Source organism: Stylophora pistillata, chromosome 1, assembly GCF_964205215.1.
Source record: "Stylophora pistillata chromosome 1, jaStyPist1.2, whole genome shotgun sequence".
NCBI lineage: Eukaryota > Metazoa > Cnidaria > Anthozoa > Scleractinia > Pocilloporidae > Stylophora > Stylophora pistillata.
Window position 1 is genome coordinate 17357933 of NC_142519.1, and position 24590 is coordinate 17382522.

At 39.7% G+C, this 24590-nt stretch overlaps 2 protein-coding genes, 1 long non-coding RNA gene and 1 pseudogene across 4 annotated transcripts; 1 reads left to right on the forward strand and 3 right to left on the reverse strand.

The window, feature by feature from the left end:
- Nucleotides 1-2874: 2874 nt before the first annotated feature.
- LOC111321276 (phospholipase A2 A2-actitoxin-Cgg2a-like) lies at nt 2875-8281 on the reverse strand. Of its 2 annotated transcripts, none has more exons than XM_088741325.1 (5): nt 8087-8281; nt 7715-7809; nt 6202-6355; nt 3665-3783; nt 2875-3122 (listed from the first exon to the last, which is right to left on the reverse strand). In XM_088741325.1, exons 2-5 carry the CDS (start codon nt 7800-7802, stop codon nt 2959-2961), a joined length of 525 nt encoding a protein of 174 aa, XP_088597451.1. In that variant the 5' UTR covers nt 7803-7809; nt 8087-8281; the 3' UTR covers nt 2875-2958. The 2 variants fall into 2 exon arrangements, with proteins under 2 accessions (XP_088597451.1, XP_022779850.1); XM_022924115.2 differs by having other exon boundaries at nt 6202-6352; nt 8087-8278.
- Nucleotides 8282-11715: 3434 nt separating this feature from the next.
- On the reverse strand, nt 11716-15424 carry LOC148741470 (phospholipase A2 A2-actitoxin-Cgg2a-like; the record flags this gene model as incomplete). Its single annotated transcript, XM_088732143.1, has 3 exons — nt 11716-11966; nt 14539-14657; nt 15390-15424. Coding segments are annotated over 3 exons (303 nt in total), but the record flags the coding sequence as incomplete, so codon positions are not given.
- On the reverse strand, nt 13235-14451 carry LOC148741471 (uncharacterized; annotated as a pseudogene).
- Nucleotides 15425-20551: 5127 nt separating the features above from the next.
- On the forward strand, nt 20552-21856 carry LOC148741472 (uncharacterized). The gene is made up of 2 exons (XR_015991403.1): nt 20552-20890; nt 21122-21856. It is a non-coding gene; the product is annotated as an uncharacterized LOC148741472 (long non-coding RNA).
- Nucleotides 21857-24590: the final 2734 nt, after the last annotated feature.

Consider the following 24590-nt stretch of genomic DNA (forward strand, 5'->3'; position numbering starts at 1 on the left):
CATACCTCTAGCTCTAACAGACTATTTTTGACACCCTATATGGTTTGTACTGAGGGTGGCTGCAGATATTACACCATGCCTCTAACTCTGACAGGCTATTTTTCATACCCCATATGGTTTGTGCCAGGGGGGTGGCTGCAGATATTAGACCATGCCTCTAACTCTAACAGGATATTTTTGACACCCCATATGGTTTGTACCAGGGGTGGCTGCAGATATTAGACCATGCCTCTAACTCTGACAGACTATTTTTAATACCCTGTATGGTTTGTACCAGGGTGGCTCCAGATATTAGACCATGCCTCTAACTCTGACAGGCTATTTTTGATACCCTATATGGTTTGTACCAGGGGTGGCTGCAGATATTACACCATGCCTCTAACTGTGACAGACTATTTTTGATACCCTATATGGTTTGTACCAGGGGTGGCTGCAGATATTAGATCATGCCTCTCACTCTAAAAGACGATTTTTGATACCCTAAATGGTTTGTGCTGGGAGTGGCTGCAGATATTAGACCATGCCCCTAAGTCTGACATTCTATTTTTGATACCCTATATGGTTTGTACCAGGGGTGACTGCAGATATTAGACTGTGCCTCTAACTCTGACAGACTATTTTTGATACTCTATATGCTTTGTACCAGGGGTGGCTGCAGATATTAGACCATGCCTCTAACTGTGACAGACTATTTTTGATACCCTATATGGTTTGCACCGGGGGTGGCTGCAGATATTAGACCATGCCTCTAACTGTGACAGACTATCTTTGATACCCTATATGGTTTGCACCGGGGGTGGCTGCAGATATTAGACCATGCCTCTAACTCTGACAGGCTATTTTTGATACCCTATATGGTTTGTGCCACGGGTGGCAGCAGATATTAGACCATGCCTCTAACTCAACAGGATACTTTTGATACCCTATATGGTTTGTACTGGGGGTGGCTGCAGATATTAGACCATGCCTCTAACTCTGATAGACTATTTTCGATACCCTATATGGTTTGTATTGGGGGTGCCTGCAGATATTAGACCATGCCTCTAACTGTGACAGACTATTTTTGATACCCTATATGGTTTGTACCGGGGGTGGCAGCAGATATTAGACCATGCCTCTAACTCTGACAGGCCATTTTTGATACCCTATATGGTTTACACCAGGGCTGGCAGCAGATATTAGACCATGGCTCTAACTCTGACAGACTGTTATTGATATCCTATATGGTTTGTACAGGGGGTGTCTGCAAATATTAGACCATGTCTCTAACTCTGACAGACTTTTTGATACCCTATATGGTTTGTACCAGGGGTGGCTGCAGATATTAGACCATGCCTCTAACTCTGACAGGCTATTTTTGATATCCTATATGGTTTGTACCAGGAGTGGCTGCAGATATTAGACCATGCCTCTAACTCTGACAGACTCTTTGATACCCCATATGGTTTGTGCTTGGAGTGGCTGCAGATATTGGACCATGCCTCTAACTCTGACAGGCTGTTTTTTATACCCTATATGGTTTGTACCGGTGGTGGCTGCAGATATTAGGCCACGTATGCGATGCTCTCCGCTTGTTTCTTTTTGACTCAAAGCCTTAAGAGCACGGCCTAGATAGTCGCGCTTAATGAGTAGTTTTACTACAAATGTGTATTTTGATGGAAATGTAAAGATAAAATATTTTACCTATCTCCCTTTTAGTTCCTCTAGACTCCCTTTCTGATTAAGAGGCTAATTGCAAATTAGCAAACGGTAATTGATAAATGTCTCCATTCTCATCGCTTAATGGCTCGATATTGGACTGATATTGTGGAAAGAGAAGATACCTGTCCATTACTTCTGGTAGTGAAAAATATCGAATATGAGAGAGAACCATGAAGGGAGGCATGTAAGTTTTTTTTGTCGTATGAGAGGTTTCTGTATTACTAACTAGTCGTAACCTTTTCTCTTTAAACGATCTTTTTTTTTCTTATTGTGGAAAATTTCCGTGATGTACGCGTTGAAGTTTGATTGCTTGGAGTAAGCGCAATCAGTTACCTTGTTGGAGGTTATGTGGAAGTCATTTATGAGGTCGGGTTCGGGTTCGATGGCACGGTGTTTTGCTAATTTTCGACGAAGACTAAACAACAATTAGAGAAAGCTTGGTTGGGAGGGGAGTTATCACATTTTTTTCCATGCTACACGCAAGCTTTCTTGGGCAACAATCTAGAATCGTACGTAGATTGTGATAAGTGTAAGTGCATTTCTTTGTGGAGTGGAAATCGTGTTTTTCTTTTTTTTTTTTTTTTTTGTAGTTCTTAAATTACAGTGAACATAAAAATTTAAAAAATCTGAAGGGTGCGCGGAGGCTGTGCACCGATGAATTATCGGGATGAACATGGTGACTCAAATATGACGCGTACACATGAAGAAAATCAACATTATAAGTAAACTATTTACGTGAACCTCTGGGTATTTTCCAAGAAATTTATTGAAACTGGTAAATTGAGGCAGACACGCAGTCATGCACGCCGTGTCATTCTCTACGCAGAAGCGGACGTTGCCATGAATCTAGTATACGTTGTTGGCGATGAAACTAGTATCTATTGTTGGTGGTGTTAGGAGTTCCTCAGCTGTTTGTATGACACAGTAAACGTTGATTAAAGACAGTACAATTGTAGAGAGAGCTCCACCGATAGGGACCACACGTTTGCATCTCCTTAAGTGGGGAGAAAGCGCAGCACGAATCACCGATAAGGTACTTCTACACTCTTCTGAAGGCTGGGAACCCTTTTTTGACTTGTTTAAAGCACATTGATAGAATCAGCAGAGGTAAAAGTCGGCGACATATCGCGCCTTTGGCAATTTCTATAGAGCCCGTCCGTAACAAAACAGATCTTCGATCTTTCATTTATTTCTTTGTGCACACAAAAAGAACAAACAAATACAAACTTACAGCAAAAAAAAAAAACGTTATGTAGGTCATTCAACAAGCTCTGGTGGTTTGTCATTCGTGCACTTGCTCTGTGGGTATTTTCTATGCTTCTCGTCATAGCGATTCTTCTTGAAGCATTTGGCGGCAGCTGCATCACATTCGCATAAACGAAAGCGGCATTCTCCCCAAAACCAGTAGTGAGATGGAGGTTCTGAGTAAGATGAAAGAATTAAGTTAAATACTCTTGTCTAAAATGTTTAAAAGATGGAGGTTCGGACGTAAGATGAGAGAATTAAGTTAAATGCTCTTGTCTAAAATGTTTAAAAAGATGGAGGTTGTGACGTAAGATGAGAGAATTAAGTTAAATACTGATGTCTAAAATGTTTAAAAGAAGTGTCTCCAGGAATTTACAGCGTAGGAACCATTGTATATTGTGAAAGGAAACGTGGTAAATTTCATTAGTTTGTTTGGCGTGCAAATATATCAATCACCCAATATCTTGAAAACTGTTGAAAGTTTTCCTATTGTACCACAGATGAAAAAGTTTCTGAAGTCTGCTTGCACGTCTGGTAGCAATTATATTCTAGAAACGAAACCGGAAAACGAAAAAAAAAAAAAAACTCTGTGCAACTGAACATTAACATATAAAAACAAGAAAAACACTTTCATTCAAAATATAAACAAACTAAGACAGAACAAAACAAAGCCTTTTTGACCCTTTTGTAAAGGGTCAATAAGTCTTTTTTAACTTACTACATTTGGCAGGGTGATTGCGTTTGGTTGAGTAGGGCAAAACATACACTGCTTTATTGAAAGGGCAAACTTTTGACTGTATGAGCTTGTGATAGCATATGTCATGAACTAGGCAGCACCTGAAAATAGAATCATCTGCTTCTTTAGTTCTAAATGTGACAACACTTTTCTAGCTAGAAAGCTCAACTTCATTTCCATTCTTGTGACAACCTTGTAAGTGTTTCCCTTTTTAAGATGGTACCGTATTGTTGAAAAAGGAGGTTGTCGCGAATGAAACAGCCGTAAATGATCAATTGAGGTGATTCCTTCGAAAAAAATATCCAACAATTTTTTTAACTTTCCTTAAATGTTCCCTACCAATGTCTGTTTCGAAAAATACGATAAAAAAGATAGGTCACCTTGCTTGTTTAAGAGATACGATTATTCCTGTACTGGCAATAATCACTCGCGTTATTTTGGCGGTACATTTTGCGGTAGCTGGAAGCAAGGGTTTTACAGTAACAATTAAAAACAACTTGATAGGTTGACGCATCAAGCGTATGAAAAGGTGTAAGATACTTTGTGGAAAAATAACGCAATTTCAAATTACATCGACTCAAACTGTTCCTCGAGTCGTTGCTGTCGAGGTTATAATTTACTTCAAACAAACCAATGGTGTAGCCATGGGCACCAAAATGGGACCTTGCTATGCCAATCTTTTTGTAGGTTTTGTCGAACATCAATTTTTCAGCCAATACAACGGGTCCAGACCTGAACTCTACGGTCGCTACATCGACGACTGTATCGGCGCTACCTCCTCTACCAGAGAGGAGCTCACTCAATTCATAACCGCGGTCAATTCTTTTCACCCGGCTCTGAAATATACCTGGGAAATTTCTGACAATTCTTTATCCTTTTTAGACACCAAAGTTTCAATTGAAGGTAACGGTTTATGCACTAGTGTGTATTACAAACCCACAGACTCGCATAATTACTTGTTATATTCGTCTTCGCATCCATCTCACGTTAAGAATTTCATTCCTTTTTCTCAGTTTCTAAGACTTCGTCGTTTATGTAGTGATGACTCTGATTTCCACCACAATCAGAGTCAATGTGCCAGTTCTTCTATAAACGTGGTTACCCTGTTTCTGTCGTTCAAGCGGGTTACCACCGCGCTCAACTTATTGATCTGCATTCAGCACTACAAACGTCGCATAAGGAAGATTCCGACCGCAGTCTGTTCTCTCTCACGTTTCACCCTCACAACCACTCAGTTAAATCCATCATTCTTAAAAACTTTAAATTACTTCAAAACGATCCAGAGACAAGCACTATCTTTTCGCAGCCTCCGCTCATTTCATTCAAACCCGACAAAAACATAGGCAATTTTTTGGTCAGAAGTTCTTTTCATACTAATGACCAACCAGGCACTTTTAAATGCGCTCGTGCACGATGCAAAACGTGTCCTTTCATTCACAACACTGACAAAATATCGGGACTTAAACGATACATTAAGATAACCGATCACTTCACGTGCACCTCCGCCAATGTAATCTATTGCATAACTTGCACTTATTGCAAAAAGATATACATCGGCGAAACAGGCAGAAGACTAGGTGACCGATTCCGAGAACACCTTCGAGACGTGGAAAGGAATGACAAGGACACATCGAAACCAGTCGCTAGACATTTTAATTTACCTAATCATTCTAAGCAACATATGGCAATCTGTGGTCTTTCCTTGCACTTAGGTAGCACGGAAAGCCGTAAAAATCTTGAACTAAAGCTCATCTTTCAAACCGGCAGTCTAAATCCCACAGGGATCAACGAACGCTTTTCATTCCACTAATTTATTCATGTTTTTCTCGTTGCCATGTTCCCACCAATAATGTAGCTCCATTTTCTTCCTTTAAAAGCACACACAACCCACAATTCCTCTATTCGCTCCGACGAAGGGCTAACGTTCGAAACGTCAGCTTTTGTAATCGTTACGGTGGCCAATTTACCATTTCAACTTTGTTGATATATCCAAATTATTTCGTTACTCCCACCGAAGCAGCCCAAACAGTTTCTTTCGAAACTATCAGCCTTTATAATTTGCATCATCTAGTAACGCGCTTCGTGAACGCTTTTAGCTGTAACTTGTTTTCTCTTCGATTAATATTTTCTTTAGTTCTTAAATGAAAAGAGAATAATTTATTAAAACAAAATTATACAATTAAGATAAAGGTCACCGTGCTCGTTTCATGTGCTAAAGACCATGGCACCTCTCTACCTGGTCCATTAATTGGGAAGCAATATCTTGTTCTCGAATGCGCGTACACTTATTCACCTGATTAGGTGGTTTTGGATGCACAGTGCATAATTCGGGAATCACCTTAATGAATTCTTAGAGTCCGTTTCCATTCCTTTTCAGTTTTGTCGCCTATTTCACCAAAACTGAATTAGATGGAGCCTGGAAAATGTAACTTAAGTTATGTTGTTCTCTGTCTTCAACATTTTAACTCAATCATCACGCGGGGTGCGAGAAAAGTCAAAAGAAAGCTTTACTAGATCACCTGTCCAGATCATCCACGGGTTTGCCTTTCCCGCCAATTCCACACCAGCAGCCATAACCGTTGAAATCAAGGGGATTTCTTTTGGTAACGCGCCAAACCATTAAGCCAAAGGAAATGATACCTTTCTTAGTCGCGTTTTCACTTCCCTCATCTGCTAAGCAATCGGATAGTATACACAATGTTGTCATGAGTGATAAGTTACAATTACAATTTCAACTGAAGAAGCACAGCTGGTCTGCTCTCTATTTGTGGTTTTCACTGTCATGTTATCGAAATCTACTGAAATCAAATTTATTGAATGCCTGAGGCCAAGAGAGAGAGGTATGGGGTTAGTCGCGCGGCCACGTTGGTACCTATCTATAGGGGCACCAGCATAGCGGCCACAAAGTGTCGCAAAGACCTGTTGTCTCGTTTCGCCATTTCAGTGCTCAGTTATTCACTATGAACTCGCGGACATTTATCTAAATACATTTTCTAATGTTTCTAATGCTCAGGGAATAAAACGTCAAAAGATGATGTCGTATTTTCAACACTCCGGCTTTTCGGACCGCCATCTCAATGTCGTGCGTCGAAATTAGAAACGGCTCATGATTTTCTAACTGGAGAGCCCCATGACGCTGAAACCTTTCTAAAAGGTGAATGGTCTGGAGATCCTTCATGTTTCAAAAGTAAAACTGTAATAGCCCTTGTTATTTGAATTTTGGATTTTTATGACGTCACTTGGAAACCAACCTTCAAATTTCAAATTAATTAATTATGGCAAATATTGCAGAAAGCAATATCCACTGCCCGCAGTCAACAGATTAGCTAGTCGAGACGAGCAGTGATTACACGTATGTTATATATATATATATATATACAAATACAAATGGCTCACAAGAAAGACTTGAGAAAAAGAGTAAAAATGTTAAAGAAATGAAAATAAATTCAATTTAATCAAGTTTACATTGCAAATATCAGAAGCCGAGTTTTCAAGATATTTTTGTTATTTAGTCGGGTTAATCAATATAATCATTTTCTTCTGAAAGTATTCGGAGTAAAGTGTCATGGACATTGATTTTAAAGTTTTTTTATGGACATTTGACGCATTTCACACGGTAAACTATTCCAGATTTTTACACCATACCTTGAAAAAGACTTTGTTTGTTTAATCTTGAGTGTTTAACATAATAGATTGGTTTCACGCTGAACTCTTTGACACAAGAAGTTTCGTTATCTCTTGATTCAGCTCTAATTGCAGCTCGACCAGAACATACAGTATTTGATAGTTGGGGATAGTTTAAGCAAGTAACTAAAATGCTGAGGATCCATTAATGACATGGCCATGGTGCATGAGTGAGTGTGACTAAGAATGGTATCTGGTTACTATGACTGGAACACTCTAAATTTTGGAAGGAAAGACGTGAGCTATGAAACCTTAAAGTTCATCCCCACAACAAGTAAAGGAAGAAAGGAAGTATGAACTGAAGAACATGAAAACTTAACATCTGGTTTTAAATAATAAGATACCTACCTAGGTGGCCAGATTCTACAATGAAGTTCGGTGTAGCGATGGCGCCTCCCAGAACAATTGACATCAGCCAAATAACCCAAGACTTCATTGTAAATCTGTAATTAACCCAATGTTCTGGGTAAGCCCACCATGTACAACACTAAACTTTGGTTGATATCAAACAATCAAACATTTAGCGAAGCGATCTCGCAACGACATCTGAGGCTTCAGCAATTTTCTTCGTTCTTCTTGCTTCACTCGTTTATTGTAATTCTTTTTTTTTTGTGTGCTAAATTTCTTCAAGCGTAGCGAAAACGTATAAAAAATTACATTTTCCTCAGTCACTGCATGTGCTCCTGTAATATTGCTTTTATCTCTCGAAAATAAACTCACTTCTTTGCGCAGCGGTTTAATGTCCTCTCTGCATGTGTGTCACAAAACAAAATGTGGGATTAATGGCAGTATTCCTGATTACCAATTTGCTTAAAACTGTTTCACAAAGGAAAATTTAATTGTGAACGAAGAAAAAGCTAAATGAAATAACGATCCACCTCCTCTTCCCTGAAGAAAGCTGGCACCTGTGTATCCCTGCTGTGTTTTATGAAGCAATTTTCGTTTCTATGTGACATTTGTGACGGAAGGTAATGGTCCCACCCAAGCAAATAGGCCACCCGATGACAAGTCATTTTTTCTGTCACGTTTCTTTTTCGAAATGAATACATTTGTAAGTGTGCACCGGGTGAGGATCGTTTCTTCGAATGCGTGGTTTTCTTATATTCTTTTCCTTTTTAATTTCTTTTGTTTTCGGCAATTTCGTTTAATTTACGAAGCAATGTGAGATCATACCAAGAGAGAAAGGTCCTAGGCCTATATTGCAATGTCCGACAAATAAAAGCAAGTGCGGGTAATATTCATAATTTAAGATAGAATTTGGATCCAATTAGAAGATCTAAAAAAGAAAAAGAGAAAACAAAAAGGGAATCAGCGTTTTTTTGGTTTTCATGAATAACTTTAAAAATGGTTACAGAAAAATTTATCGGGTGTCATTGAAGTCTCTTATCAATTCTTCAATTTCACATTCCTCCTAATTTACGTACTATGAATATACATTTTAAGCTGCCATAATGTGACCGCAAGAGATGGTTTTACCTGTTGACTGACAGTGGCTATTTACAATTCATATATTTTTTTGAGATGATAACTACTATTACTTCGAGGGACTCGGCAAAGCTTCCGCGCACATCGGTGACATCGATGTTAAGGCCCAGCACGCCTTCTACTGAGGGCACAATACGACTGGGTCTACGAGACACCTCCACTTTCCCCCTTTTCTGTCACGTAAACTTTAGGAGCATGTCTTAAATAGTGTCTGGAAGAACTGAAACGTTGCTTTCTCTTTAACCATTAATATATGTTTAGTAAGTAAAATCGTAGTTTTTTTCTGCGAAATACATTTGTTTGCAATGTTTTCCCCAAAGAATACGTTTGTTTCGAACTGAAGTTGAGATAACCGAAGAAAGGTCGGTTTTGGGTTTTACTACTGATGCTATAAGGCTATTGGTTTAAAAAGGCAAAACGATGTCAGTAGCGTATGGATTGCTTTCATTTAGACAATGGGTCTGCGATATGAACTTGTGGCGAATATCTAAGAATGACCAAATCAAAGGAAGGTTATCTTTAAGTTGCATTGGGTACTTTTATTTCGCATTCATCTTGTGCTTATTTAGAGAAAGACCCTGAAAAGGTAACAATAATCATTGTGGTTCCTTCAGTAACTTTGCAGGGTTTGTCATTCTAGCAGTTGCTCTCAGGGTATTTTTTCTACTTCTCATTATAGTCACTCTTCTTGAAGCATTTGGCGGCAGTTGCAGCGCACTCCCACAAGGCAGAGCAGCATATTCCATAAAGCCAGTAAAAAGAAGCAGGTTCTGAAGGAAGATGAAATGATGTAGTTAAATTCTCTTTCTTTCTTTTCAAACCATGCGAGATATGACTACATAGGGCCCTTTGTATCAAGTGAAAGGCAATTCAACATTCCTAAACTGAATAACTCAGTGAGAAGCATCGGCCTAAATGTCAATCAATGTGAAAAAGGAAAAGATAAGAAGTAAAGTTATTTGCACGATTTAAACAAACTTCTGCTTCTTTTATTCCGATCACGTCCAAATAAACGGTTACAACAACAGAGAGAGAAAACAAAATACAGTAGTATATATATGCTAATTCCTAAAAAAGAAACGGTTTGAATAACAAAAGGAAAAGAAACACCTGGACCAATCATAGATCAAATTAACTATTCCTGTGAAACATTTCAAATTTAAAAGAACAACGGCAAACATAATATGCATAATAACAACAAGAAGCGGGTACAAAGGTAAATGAAATGGCTAAGTAAAAAGTGGATTCTCTACTGAAGGAGAAGAAATTTCCGAAATGTGAAAGTACTCCTTATATAAATTATTATTACACGACTCGGGCAGTCAGAGGACCAATAACTAAAATCAACCAATCAAAATGCTCTATTGCCGGTCAATATTCTCTCAGTATTGGACCGGGCACTGTCCCGAATGGTCCCGAATGATACCGCACTTGTGTCCCTTTGAACTTCAGTCGTATCATAAATCTCTTATTAACCAAGCTTGCTCGGGACCGTACTGGAAGAATATCGGCCCTCGGTCTTTTTTGTACGGACCCCGCTGCGCTCGGTCCGTACTGTCAAGTCCTCGGGCCGATATTCTCCCAGTACGGCCCTCGCGCTTGGTTAATAAGATATATATATATATATTGCCAATGAAAGCTACGTGGGAAACCAAGTAGTGCATTTAAAATATAGACAAAAAAAAGTGAAACAGGAAACAGAATAAAAGGAAGAAACGACTGCTTTTAAAAAACATTTTACCGAAAGCTATTTTAAATATAGCTTTGACCTTAATTATGAGACCGCCCATTGGCAACCAATGCAAGTAAATATTCTTTTGCGCTTCTTTTTCTACCTTAGTGAGTATGTGGTTTTGGGTTAATGATCGTTTGTTTGTATGGGTGGATTTTGTGTTTAACCCTTCATTGATTTAAATGGTATTTGAAAAAGGGAGCTTCACTTAGCATGTTTTTTAGCGGTTTTACCAGTTAGAGGAAGCGAAGCGAAATCGTAATCCGAAAATCTCAGTAGATTTACGCCCGAGACTGCATGGTGAGTATTAAAGCAAATTAAAACATCAGTGTTAACTCAGCTTACTACCTCACAATATTCTTCGGTAATTTTAGACTTCGATTTCACAGGCGAGTGGACTGTTATAACACCTTTCATCTGACCTCCACTATTTCGCAGAATAAGTATCCCGGTTAACATATGCATGAGGTTTAGGGTACTTGTTTTGACAAAGAAAGCAGTCCAAAGGTCACTTGGAAAAGCAAGCCAAGTTTCTCTTGATAATTTTCATAACTGTGTATCGTAGCTCTTCAAGAAATGGAAAATGTTGGGTGGTTGCCTCGATGATTTAAAGAATGGTATCTAAGTAAATCATCAGACGGGATATAAGAAGTCTTTTACCTAACTGTTTATCGCACAGTACATGCTTTGACTCCAACTTATCTGCAGAAATGTAGCTGTAAGGAGCAGTTGTTACCTGCTGATCGTTAATGTAATTTACACCGTTGTCCTCCTCTGGGTAGCGCAACTCAATGTTTTTTAAATGATCTACACTTTTCTAATCACTCAGTACCTAGGATGCTGCTGACCATGATAACGATGACTTTGGGTTCATGGTGCATTTGATAAACTATTATCTTTCACATAGCTACGATGTCAATATCGATGGTTGACATTTGAGCGATATGCTCTCTTCGCTCTATGCTTTACAGTCAAAGAGCTGATATTTATCCCTGAGATAGCGTTGTTAAAATGTCACCAACGAACGTCAGGACATACAGCTGTGCCTTCAAAGATATAATGGTTTTGCGAATGAATCAGTCTTTGGTGAATACTTTAATTATAAGATAGGTCAAAACAAACCACGGCTATCTGAAAATTGCAATGGATACTTTTATTTGGTGTTAATTCTTGTTCTCAAAGAAATAACCTGAAAAAGAAAACTTATAGTTGGTGTAGTTCCTTCAATAGCTTCTTAGGGTTTGTCATTATTGCACTTGCTCTGTGGGTATCTTCCATACTTCTTTTGATAGCGACTCCTCTTAAAGCATTCTGCGGCCTCTGCATCACACTTGCACAAGAGATGGCGGCATTTTCCCCAAAACCAGTAATAGGAAGGAGGCTCTGGATTAAACCAAGATAGATAGATAGATAGCTTTATTAGGAAGTAAAATCATTGCAGCCCCCGGGCCGGCTGAAATACGACTTACTTTACAATGGGAATATATTATCTCTTACTCTAAGATAACTACAATAAAAGCCGCAAAGTGTAATCTACAATAAAATACAATAAGTATCAAAAACCAAAATACAAATAAATAAGATAGCTACTAATAATTAAAACTGTTCGCCATGATAAATGTGTTTTTGAACCTAGTTGTCTTACAAATCGGTAGCTTGAAGTATCTCTGGCTGCGGGTGCGATAGGTGGACTCGTTCCGTGGAGGCAGCAGATCATGGAGCTTGTGGTTCTCGTCCCTTACAATCTGATCAAATAGAGCATCACACAAGATCTCCCTCCTCTCGTACAGTGACGCAATGTCAAGAGCTACTAGAGCCTCAGCGTAGGATAAGTCAGGTTGAATCATCCGCAACGCGCGTTTTTGCAACCTTTCCATTTTATTGGACAGATATTGCGGCAAAGAATGATGAAAAACTGGGCACGCATATTCTAATACAGAGCGTATACATGTTGTATAGAAAAGTAGCATATCCTCAGATGGAACTTTAGCGCGCTTTAGCTGTTTTAGGAAGTACAGACGCTTCGCAGCCTTTTTGCATATAGATTCTACATGTGCGTTCCACCTGAGGTTGTCCGAGACTATCACTCCTAACAACCTTGCGGATGAAACAAATTCGATTTGCTTGTCATTGATAGTAATATGATCAAACAGACTACCTGATCTGGAGAATGATATTCTCAGTTCTTTACATTTAGACTCATTGAATTGGAAACCATCAACTTCTGACTGTCTTACAAGTTCATTTACACGTAATTGCATGTAGCTAGACTCATTCTTCAATACTGATTCGACAAGAGTGGTATCATCAACGTATTTCCAAATAATTGTGTCTGCTACAGAAAGATTATTTATCATTATAAGGAACAGCCAGGGGCCCAATTTCGTCCCCTGTGGTACCCCTGCAGGAACAGCTTCCCACTCCGAGAAGCAATCGCGGCTCAGTTTTATCCTTTGTTTACGGTTAGTTAAAAAGTCCATGATCCAGCACAAAATCGGCCTTGGAATATCGTAGGAGGAAAGCTTCCGCGCCAGAACATGATGGTCAATCAGATCAAATGCCTTCCGGAAGTCAAAGAGTACAACTCTCGTAGTCCATCCATTTTCATCCGTTGACTTCGCCCAAGAGTGAATCATACTATTAATGCATGCGTGGCGCTGGATTTAGGCACCGTACCAAATTGCTGTGGGTCGATCTTTGAGAGGACAGCGGGCTTAACATAAGTGTCGACAACGTATTCCTCCGCTATCTTTGACAAGATTGGAGTCAGGGAGATGGGTCGAAGGTGTTTGTTTATGTCCTACACAGGTCTTTGCTCAGGCACCGGCACGACATCCGCTTCTTTCCATGAATGAGGGAGACGACCATCGCGATAAGATAAATTGAGAATATTTGCCATTGGCGCTGCCAGTAAATCTGCATTTTCTTTCAACACCCACCCTGGGATGCCATCAGGACCATGCGCTTTGCATCTTTTCAGTTTCGTCAATTTCTTATAAACCGACTCGTTTGATACAACAAGCGCAGGTTGTTGGGTTGCACTGTCAGAGGGTATTGTGACAAAATCAGCAGGGAGCGGAGAGAAACACTGCATAGGCGAGAGAAAGGCCTTATTGATGGTGTTGGCAAGAGAGATGTCATCTGAGGGCTCATACAGGTGTTGCAGGGACTTCGTGACGTAAGATCTCTCCGTGAAAGCCGGAGAAGAGCCGCTAAGCTTTTTTATTTCATCCCACCACGCGGACGGCCTACACTCCTTCAAAAGTGCTCCACCTTCGCTTGAAAGTACTTAGCCCGACACGCTTTTCGTTCGCGATTCACGCGATTCCATAGCTCCCGAAACTGTTGATTGTCCCCACAGGAGAGGGCGCGCTGGCGTGCTTGAATAAGATCTTTAAGTGTAGATGTGATCCAAGGGGGCTCAGTAGAGTGCACCCTCCGGGATTGAATAGGAAGAATATGATCAAGTCCTGTTTTTATGATCTGTTCCAGGAGCGAGACTTTTTCGACGCACGTTTTCAAGGCGCAAGTCAAGGTGTTCACATCCACAGCATCCAAATAGGTGCCCATTGCTTGGCGCTTACTGGGGCGCAAATCTCTCGTCTTAATAGTGATAGTGGGTTGCTTTACATGTGCTCTCTCTTTCGGTTGGAGCTCAATTGAGGCATGGTCAGATAAACCGAAAGGCGGGCGTTCGATGGGATCCTAATAATATTCAGAAATATTAGTGAGGACTAAATCAAGTGTCCTTCTGCCTCGCGTTGGAAAATAAAAGGGAGATGAACTCCATTAGAACGGTTATTTATTAATTTCCCCCCCCCCCCAAAAAAAAAAAAAACACGCCCTAATGAACAAAGTGGAAGCGCATTAGCGATAGGTAAACATAATCATAAAACATTCAAAGTGAAAACATAACTAGTTTTACACTGAATGAAAAGTTTATGTCTAAACTTACTGCAATTCGAGGGCTGATTTCGTTTTGTTGAGTAAGGTAGGACATAGACTCCTTTCCTGAATGGGCAATGTCTTGACCGTTTGAGTTTGTCGTAGCATCGGTCATGGGCCAGACAACATCTAAAGATAAACATGATTTACATACCTCTTTGACTCTCATTCGTAATAGGACTTTTCTTTTTCAGGAAGGTCAGTTCGAAAATATTTAACAACTATTCGCTGAAGATGACATAGGTTTTTTCGAACAATACAAAGAAGAAGTTCGTAAGTACAACAAAAGTACCCTTCGTCTTAAGAAATTGTCCGCAATTGTTTGAAGCAAAGAAACGCACCTTCACAATTTTAATGATGGAATGGATCATTACTTTGAATCATTGAACCGTTCGCAACTTTAAACACTCAGCTTATCAAGCAAGGGTTTTTTAAGGGTAGATGAACCAGAGTGCATAACGCATAATCGCGGTAATTTTAGCTCATTGTGGTTTGCGCGAAATGAAACGCAGAGTAAAGTAGTCTTTTTTCCATTCCCTTATCAACATGAGCAAAATTGCCGAATGCTAGAAAAAGCAATATGTGATACTTATACAAAGAGAAATTTAGATTATCACCTGTCCAAATCATCCATGGGTTTACCTTTCCCACCAAGTCCACACCAGCAGCCATAACCAATGAAATCAATGGGATTTCTTTTTGAGTAACTCGCAAAATCATTAAGCCAAAGGAAATCGCACCTCTCTTAGTCGCATTTGTACTTCCCTCCTCTTTTTAAAATACAGATTATATATCATTTTGAGATGTGAATAGAGTTAAACATTATAGAGATTTAACCTTGAATCACGTGATAAGACATACCTTGGATGTCCAATTTCGGAGTGGCATTCGGCAAAGCAACGACGCCCAATGCAATCGAGAGCAGCAAAGTAATTTTAGATTCCATGATGACGCTGCAACGTAATATTTCAGACTGGAAATTTTTTTTTGTTTGTTGGATTTCGAATTAGATTATTTGAAACGATCGCAAATTTGCGGGTAGAGAGGAAAAGATAGGCATGACGATCAGAGAGAAAAAGATGCTGGCAAGTGCAAAGATTCAGAATTTAAAAAAAGTTTCAGGAATGATATATGAAATCGACCATAATTATGAGAAAAGGCTGATAGTTTAGAAAGAAACTGTTTGGGGCTGCGTCGGCGGGAGTAACGAAATAATTTGGATATATCAACAAAGTTGAAATGGTAAATTGGCCACCGTAATGATTACAAAAGCTGACATTTCGAGCGTTAGCCCTTCGTCGGAGCGAATAGAGGAATTGTGGGTTGTGTGTGCTTTTAAAGGCAGAAAATGGAGCTACGTTATTGGTGGGTGCATGGCAACGAGAAAACATAATTATGAGACCTTTATATCGTAAGTGACAAATTGATAGTCACAAACGAAGGGCCAGTGTAGCAGTTTCAAAAAGTATGAGAGTGAAAAAAAAAAAAAAAAAATTCGGCTTCTTTTTCCTGTTCATGGCAGGACCCAATTGGCAACAGGATTACTGAGGAGTAACATACACCATGCTCGGGCGAGTTGTGGTTTGTTTTATCGCCGTTACATTCTGGAGTTTATTAAATTGCAATTTAGAAAATTAAACACCACAAATTCACCAAGATTCTTGAGCCTCTCAGTGCAATGGAAAGACTCAACCAACTAAGCAACATATGCAGCCACCCATTGGGAGAGGGGTTATCTTATCTTACATTCAATCGTCTTATTCTGCATGAAGCAAATCTGTGATTTCTAGTTTACAATTGTTTTTATGATTGCCTAGTTATGCTGCATAAAGTTACGAACCTTTCCTCTACACTTGGCCCGAGAATGCCGAGTTTTTAAATTACATGTGGTCTCTTCCAGCAAATTCAATCGCTTGGCGATGACAGATTATGATCACATCTCTTTGTCACATTACTGCTACACAGAGAGAGAGCAATGGGTCGTTTCATCGCGTTTAGAAGAAATTCGCACTCAAGTAAGCGAATCAAACAAGACTATTTTTTGGGAGTCATGAAGACAAAGAGAAACACCTGTACGTTTTAGAGAAGTCCAGCAGGTGTTCCTCTCCTCCAACTAACTACCATAGCGAATAAGGAAGGGCCTTATTTAATTCAGGTCCCTTTTCCGTACTCCTTGGTTTTGTAATCAATACATTAACGATGGCTTGGAAAGACTAGAAAAAACAAACTTTATCCATTGCTAAAAAACATTTGACTCCTGTTATCTCCGAGCCCAGATTTCTGTTGAGCTTCTCATTTATCTTAAACTTAGCAACTGATATTCTTTCATCCCAAAGAATTCAGTAGTGTGATAGCAGTTTATATATTAATACCTCAACAATACTTGTGGGTATCCGTGACAGTTTCGGAAAAGCGAACGAAACACCGTGGCAGATTCATTTGTAAGGTGACATTCACATGAACGAAGAGGACCTAACCTGTATCATAGACTCGTTCAGTTTTCACTTTGTTTCTTGCCTTATCTCAAGTACGCTATGTGATCGAGTAACTTGAGAAATAACCGTGTAATCAATTGAAAACAAGCTACAATCTAAATGGTTACAGAGATAGAAAAGCAGGATCATACCTCCCTGAAGAAACTTACAGCTCGCAAACCCCTGCGTTCTCCTTCAAAATATGAAAAGTCTTCGCTCCCTAGATAACTCTCCCAATTCACTTTTAATGGTTACTTGTTCGCCAAATGATCAATTATGATTGATCTTGAAAGTAACTTTCTCTCTTTTAATTTTCATGATTTTGATGACAATTTTCGTAAGACAAGGTGTTCTCTCATTGGCCAGTTAACCGGGTTGATGGGTGTTTGAAGGATGGCACTCGACACCTGACTGGTCTTCCCTTGGACAGGTTCGTTTCTCATTTTCATCGCTTTAATTTACTTCCTTTGTTCATCAAACCCTGAATAATCGTAAATTTATCGAATACTCAAATAAATTTTCATAGAGGCTACAGCGTATTTGGACCTATTTGCCTCTTGTATATTTGCCTCATCAGCTTAGATGCAATAAGCACCACTGAATAAAGACTCTACCTGTTTTCATCAGGATGAAAAAAGATCAGTAATTGTACAAAAGGGCGACAATCGACTGATAACACTGAAAAATGGAGAGCAACGGGGCAACGTGTTCGGTAACTTGAAAATATATTGTTCTCTTTTCACTTGGTCACCCCTAATGCGTTTTATTCGACAACGATGTAGTTAAATGCGTTTATGCCCACTGTCCACACTCAGGGCTTCTAATTGTTCCTGTAAGGTACAGCATGTGATGACTATTCCTTGTCGCTGTTGTAGAAAGCTTCCGTTTTAACGTCTTAATACTATTGTAATTAGAGCATTTTCATAAAGCCTGACGTGGAAATCTTTCGTTGAAGTTTCCTCGGCATTTTTTGCGTTTAATTGAAGGTGATCAGTGAAAACGCCTCAAAAAGTATTCGATTTCGAATGAAGTCACATTGGTGAGGATAGAACTCTAGTCTGCCTAAAACTTTCCTGAGAGATTTTATGATCTTTCTCTGATGGGTTTCCCATGAAAAATGGTAAGTGTTGATATGTGTTGCTTATCCACTGAAGATTATGATAACAGGAAACAATTTCCTTGAACCAGGAAAAGCAAGGAAGTTCAACTCCTTTGAAGGATACCAAGCGACGCAGCCAGCTCTTACTTAACATTGAAAAGGTATATATTTTGTTTTATTTTCTACTTTCGAAGAACACGAATTGTCTATACTTTGTCTCATCTAGCTCTCTTTTGTTGTGCATTTTTCTCATGGGCGTGTGTTTTTTTTTCCTTTATTCTTAGGGTTATGATTACCTTTTGAACATTGAAAGCTTAGAGAAAAGGTTGATTCTTGTGGAAGAAAAAGAGAGGTAATAATGCTTAGTTGTTCTTGTTGGTTTTTAAGTAAAAATGTACAAACTCAACCTTTTTCAAATCACTACTCGGCGACGTAAAATCATGAGTTGGTTCCCATAGATGAATTTTAACTCCTAGAAGAATAGTGGCGGATATCCACCACTATTCACCGTCACTGAGGTGAATAATTGTTTCAGAATATACCACCTAGACACCACCTAGACACTTTCGATGTACCGAAAAATGGTCGGAAATTACATTCTTTACGCGAGATTTTGTTTTATCGGCTGCTCGGAGGTGAATTGTACTCGCTATTCACTTCTGGACTAGTCAATCAGTGAGTACGAAAGTATACCAACTCTCGATATTGGGCCAGAAGAGAAGGCTGCGTGGAAACACAAGAATCCAAACCATACAAATTGTTTTTCAGTTGAAAGAGGTTCTTAAATATATGGAGTTTGCAAAGGGAGGGTACGTTTTTTATTGGGGGGGTGGGGGTGGGCCGGGGTATTTTAGAAATTTTTGGCCAAAAAAGTCGTGGCCCTCCCACTTTCTAGATTGGATTAATGCATGACCCTTCATAAATGCCTAAACAAAAAGATCTGACCCTCCCCCCACCTCCTCCAAGACAAAAACAACCGGAAGTGAAAATAACTGACCGGAAGTGTTGCTCACATAACCGTGTCTGCGCTCAAAGCAGTTAATTGCGTGGCGTTGCACGGTGAAAACTTGAAAATGGGCAAGGATGTGCGAGGAATAGAAAGAGGGAAATGCGATTGTGGAGAATGCCAGGATTTCTTGAGGTCGGATGGAGCAACTTGTGGCTATTGTGGCTGTTTGCCGACTCGCCATTCTTAAAAGGATGCCCGCTACTCCTCTGACTCTGTTGGTAGCACATCGGGTGCGGGAACAAGTGAAAGTACAGGTCCAGAGAAGTGGAAAGATGAAGATCTGGGGTGGTTCCCGAACCCAAAGGGCGAATATACTGAGTTCTCAAATAGCATTTTGTGAGAAAGGTGAGCTTTATATTGAGTATCGGCGAATGTCGTGTAAAGAGAGAAGTGGCAAACTATGTAAATTTTGCGAGAAGGATGAGACTACTAGCGCTCCACTTCCAACTCGACGACCATATCCCTACTATGACAAGCTACCAAACTTCCATTCTCTCTCTTGGAGTGCAACTCCCACCGATGGCCGTGAGCCGGATGACTTCAGCCTCGAGCTCAGATTAAGCGATGGTTTGAGGAAAGTGAACTAGTCAGTGGGGACAGTGAGGCTATTAGAAGGTTTTCAGATAAATACATCGTCCCCGAAAAGCTTGTAGCGGAGTATGTTGAGCACCTCGCTCAGATAAAAATGCGCAAGGAGAAGAAGAAAGAGGAGACTGAAACTGAAGTGAATGGAACGGCTGAACCGGAAGTACAATGACATTGACTGGGTTGGACTGTACAACTCCGAGAAGCTGTCGTCGTTGAGGGTGGACGAACTATCTTTGTACTTTTCCCATAACAAGATCACCTTCAACGGGAAGAAAGCTGAAAAAGTCGCAATGATAAAAGCGCACATTGGTAGCTTGCTGTACAAATTAATGGGGCGTCAACAACCTCGGAAGCCCCCTCTCCGAAATGTACAGCAACAAGTGACCTCGTCACTTTCCGAGGTGGAAACTGACTCGCAAAGTGATGTGGTAGATCGAGTTGTCGGTTCAAGCCCGAGTAGCTCAAGCAACGAATCGTCACCGGACACTAATTTTATACCAGAGCCCCGAGAGAGACAATTACGTTAGTTGGGACAAGATAATTTTTTGACATTATACTTCGACATCTGTTTAAAGTGATATAGATTGATTTAGACTGGTAACTTTGCTTGTATATATAAGTTTTAGGTTTCTGTACACTTCACGTGTTTGGTAACAAATAATTAAAATTCAACTAACCGACATGGAGTATTTTTTTCCTTGCCAAAAAAAAAAAAACTATCACCCTCCCCCGGCTGCGTATCAAACCGGTTTGACCCTCCCCAGTTTGTAAAATATTTACTAATGACCCTCCCCTCCAAAGCCCCGGCCCACCCCCCCCCCCCCCCCATAATAAAAACGTACCTTCCCTAACCTTAATTTTTGTTTGGAAGGTATTTATTAAACTCAGATTTTCTCTGAATTTCAGCGAAACATCAAGCTTTCATTTTATTAAAATGTAGCAAGAGATAAAAAGCCAGTTTTGCGGAAGAAATTTCTCACATCGCTATTTCAAACAAGATCACATTTTAATGTGTACTGAGTTCCTTTGATCCTTTTTTAAGGTTAAGCATTGTTTCTCAAGTGGCAAGCAAGTTTCAGGACCTGCCAGTAAAACAGCTGGGAAGAAACCTTGTAGCTGCCGACAGATTAGTTGCGCTTCTGTCAACCTGTACAGACGTACAGACCAAAGCTTTACTACAGGAGCACTTGAGGTGTGTTAGATAACCAATGATCATTACTCTGTGAATTGTTTGTACATGCATTCCATATGGTTTCATTTTTCCCAAGGGTGTGCCCCAGCAGCAAAGCTATGGTGCAACATGCGACTGACTTAAGGCACTCGGCAGTTTTTTTGTAGGCTTAGCTTTAATTTGCGTAATTTCTTACCTTTGGCAGTGCTAATGATGTTTTTTTTTTTAACTGGTGTTTGTGTTTTCTCTTAGATTGGCTGCCTCTGCTAAGTCAGAAATCTCGGCGTAGGATATGACACTGCTGTTTCTGGAATAGACAGCAAATAAACTCAAGCTTATTAAATTATGAATGGTTTTGCGTGAGCTGTGACTCGCCATACTATGCTTTTTTTTGTTATTATTGTAGAAGCTTTTGCTATGTCAAATATTGTAAATACTGTATCAACTGTTCTTGCCAAATCTCTATGTTAAGTGACGTTTACACTCTCTCAAAGTGTGGATGAATTATTACGACAAAGAAGTAGTTCACTTAAGAAAATTAGTAATAATTGTTATAGGACTACGTAACGCACCGATGTGTATGTACAACATTGTACTAATGATAACAATCGAATGCTGCTGAAATCTAGACATAAGTAGGTAACTTGTTACTTGGATACTCAGAGGGGAGGGATGGGGAAGAAAGGGGATGCTTACTATTTGTTTTAAAGTCAACTTTAAACTCTATAAAAAATCATCAACGGTATACGTCATGAATAAGTCCGTCTAATAACCCATCCATAAATTCCAGTTAGTTATTTAGTACAGTGGTAAAACATTTTGCAGGCAAGCAACGTTAAAAAAAGCTGCATTTGTCCTTTGCAATTTTTCGTTTTCACCATGTAGCAACCACAAAAAAACTGTAAATATGGTAGTGAAAAAAAAAGAGAAAGAAACAATGTCTGACAATTTTGGATACTGATAAAGTTAAATTTGCATTTTCAGAAACAGGATATGGTTACGTAGGAATCATTAAGACCATGCCTCTAACTCTGACAGGCTATTTTTGATACCCATATTGTTTGTGCCGGGGATGGCTGCAGATATTATACCATACCTCTAACTCTAACAGACTATCTTTGATACCCTATATGGTTTGTACTGAGGGTGGCTGCAGATATTACACCATGACAGGCTATTTTTGATACCCTATATGGTTTGTGCCAGGGGTGGCTGCAGATATAAGACCATGTCTCTAACTCTAACAGGATATTTTTGACACCCTATATGGTTTGTACCGGGGGTGGCTGCAGATATTAGACTGTGCCTCTAACTCTGACAGACTATTTTTGATACCCTATATGCTTTGTACCACGGTGGCTGCAGATATTAGACCATGTCTCTAACTCTGACAGGCTATTTTTGATACCCTGTATGGTTTGTACCAGGGGTGGCTGCAGATATTAGACCATGCCTCTAACTGTGACAGACTATTTTTGATACCCTATATGGTTTTTACCGGGGGTGGCTGCAGATATTAGACCATGCCTCTAACTCTGACAGGCCATTTTTGAAACCTTATATGGTTTACACCAGGGCTGGCAGTAGATATTAGACTATGGCTCTAACTCTGACAGACTATTATTGATACCCTATATGGTTTGTACCAAGGGTGGCTGCAGATATTAGACCATGTCTCTAACTCTGACAGACTATTTTTGATACCCTATATGGTTTGTAACAGGGTGGCTCCAGATATAAGACCATGCCTCTAACTCTGACAGGCTATTTTTGATACCCTATATGGTTTGTACCAGGGGTGGCTGCAGATATTAGACCATGCCTCTCACTCTAAAAGACAATTTTTGATACCCTATATGGTTTGTGCTTGGAGTGGCTGCAGATATTAGACCATGCCCCTAACTCTGACATTCTATTTTTGATACCCTATATGGTTTGTACCAGGGGTGGCTGCAGATATTAGACTGTGCCTCTAACTCTGACAGACTATGTTTGATACCCTATATGGTTTGTACCAGGGGTGGCTGCAGATATTAGACTGTGCCTCTAACTCTGACAGACTATTTTTGATACCCTATATGGTTTGTACCAGTGGTGGCTGCAGATATTAGACTGTGGCTCTAACTCTGACAGACTATTTTTGATACCCTATATGGTTTGTACCAGGGATGGCTGCAGATATTAGACCATGACTCTGACTCTGACAGGCCATTTTTGATACCCTATATTAGACCATGTCTCTAACTCTGACAGACTATTTTTGATACCCTATATGGTTTACACCAGGGCTGGCTGCAGATATTAGACCATGCCTGTAACTCTGACATTCTATTTTTGATACCTTATATGGTTTGTACCGGGGGGTGGCTGCAGATATTAGACCATGCCTCTAACTCTGACATTCTATTTTTTGATACCCTATATGGTTTGTGCTTGGAGTGGCTGCAGATATTAGACCATGCCTCTAACTCTGACAGGCTATTTTTTATACCCTATATGGTTTGTACCGGTGGTGGCTGCAGATATTAGGCCAAGTATGCGATGCTTACCGCTTGTTTCTTTTTGACTCAAAGCCTAAAGAGCACGGCCTAGATAGTCGCGCTTAATGAGTAGTTTCACTACAAATTTGTATTTTGATGGAAATGTAAAGATAAAATATTTTACCTATCACCCTTTTAGTTCCTCTAGACTCCCTCTTTGATTAAGTGGCTGTAATTGCAAATTAGCAAACGGTAATTGATAAATGTCTCCATTCTCATCGCTTAATGGCTCGATATTGTACTGATATTGGAAAGAGAAGGTACCTGTCCATTACTTCTGGTAGTGAAAAATATCGAATATGAGAGAGAACCATGAAGGGAGGTATGTAAGTTCTTTTTGTCCTATGAGAGGTTTCTGCATTACTAACTAGTCGTAACCTTTTCTCTTTAAACGATATTTTTTTTCTTATTGTGGAAAATTTCCGTGATGTACACGTTGAAATTTGATTGCTTGGAGTAAGCGCAATCAGTTACCTTGTTGGAGGTTATGTGGAAGTCATTTATGAGGTCGGGTTCGATGGCACGGTATTTTGCTAATTTTCGACGAAGACTAAACAACAATTAGAGAAAGCTTGGTTGGGAGGGGAGTTATCACATTTTTTTCCATGCTACACGCAAGCTTTCTTGGGCAACAATGTAGAATCGTATGTAGATTGTGATAAGTGTAAGTGCATTTCTTTGTGGAGTGGAAATCGTGTTTTTCTTCTTTTTTTTTTGTAGTTCTTACATTACACTGAACATAAAAATTTTAAAAAATCTGAAGGGTGCACGGAGGCTGTACACCAATGAATTATTGGGATGAACATGGTGACTCAAATATGAGGCGTACACATGAAGAAAATCAACATTATAAGTAAACTATTTACGTGAACCTCTGGGTATTTTCCAAGAAATTTATTGAAACTGGTAAATTGAGGCAGACACGCAATCATGCACGCCGTGTCATTCTCTACGCAGAAGCGGACGTTGCCATGAATCTAGTATACGTTGTTGGCGACGAAACTAGTATCTGTATTGTTGGTGGTGTTAGGAGTTCCTCAGCTGTTTGTATGACACAGTAAACGTTGATTAAAGACAGTACAATTGTAGAGAGAGCTCCACCGATAGGGACCACACGTTTGCATCTCCTTAAGTGGGGAGAAAGCGCAGCACGAATCACCGATAAGGTACTTCTACACTCT

Excerpts from the sequence above, each read along its gene's own strand:
- LOC111321276 (XM_088741325.1), bottom strand. The coding sequence starts at position 7,802 with ATGAAGTCTTGGGTTATTTGGCTGATGTCAATTGTTCTGGGAGGCGCC. Across the intron at positions 6,356-7,714 it reads TGTAGAATCTGGCCACCTAG|CAGATGAGGGAAGTGAAAAC; the intron begins GTAGGTATCTTA and ends CCGATTGCTTAG. Across the intron at positions 3,784-6,201 it reads CCCGTGGATGATCTGGACAG|GTGCTGCCTAGTTCATGACA; the intron begins GTGATCTAGTAA and ends TTCTATTTTCAG.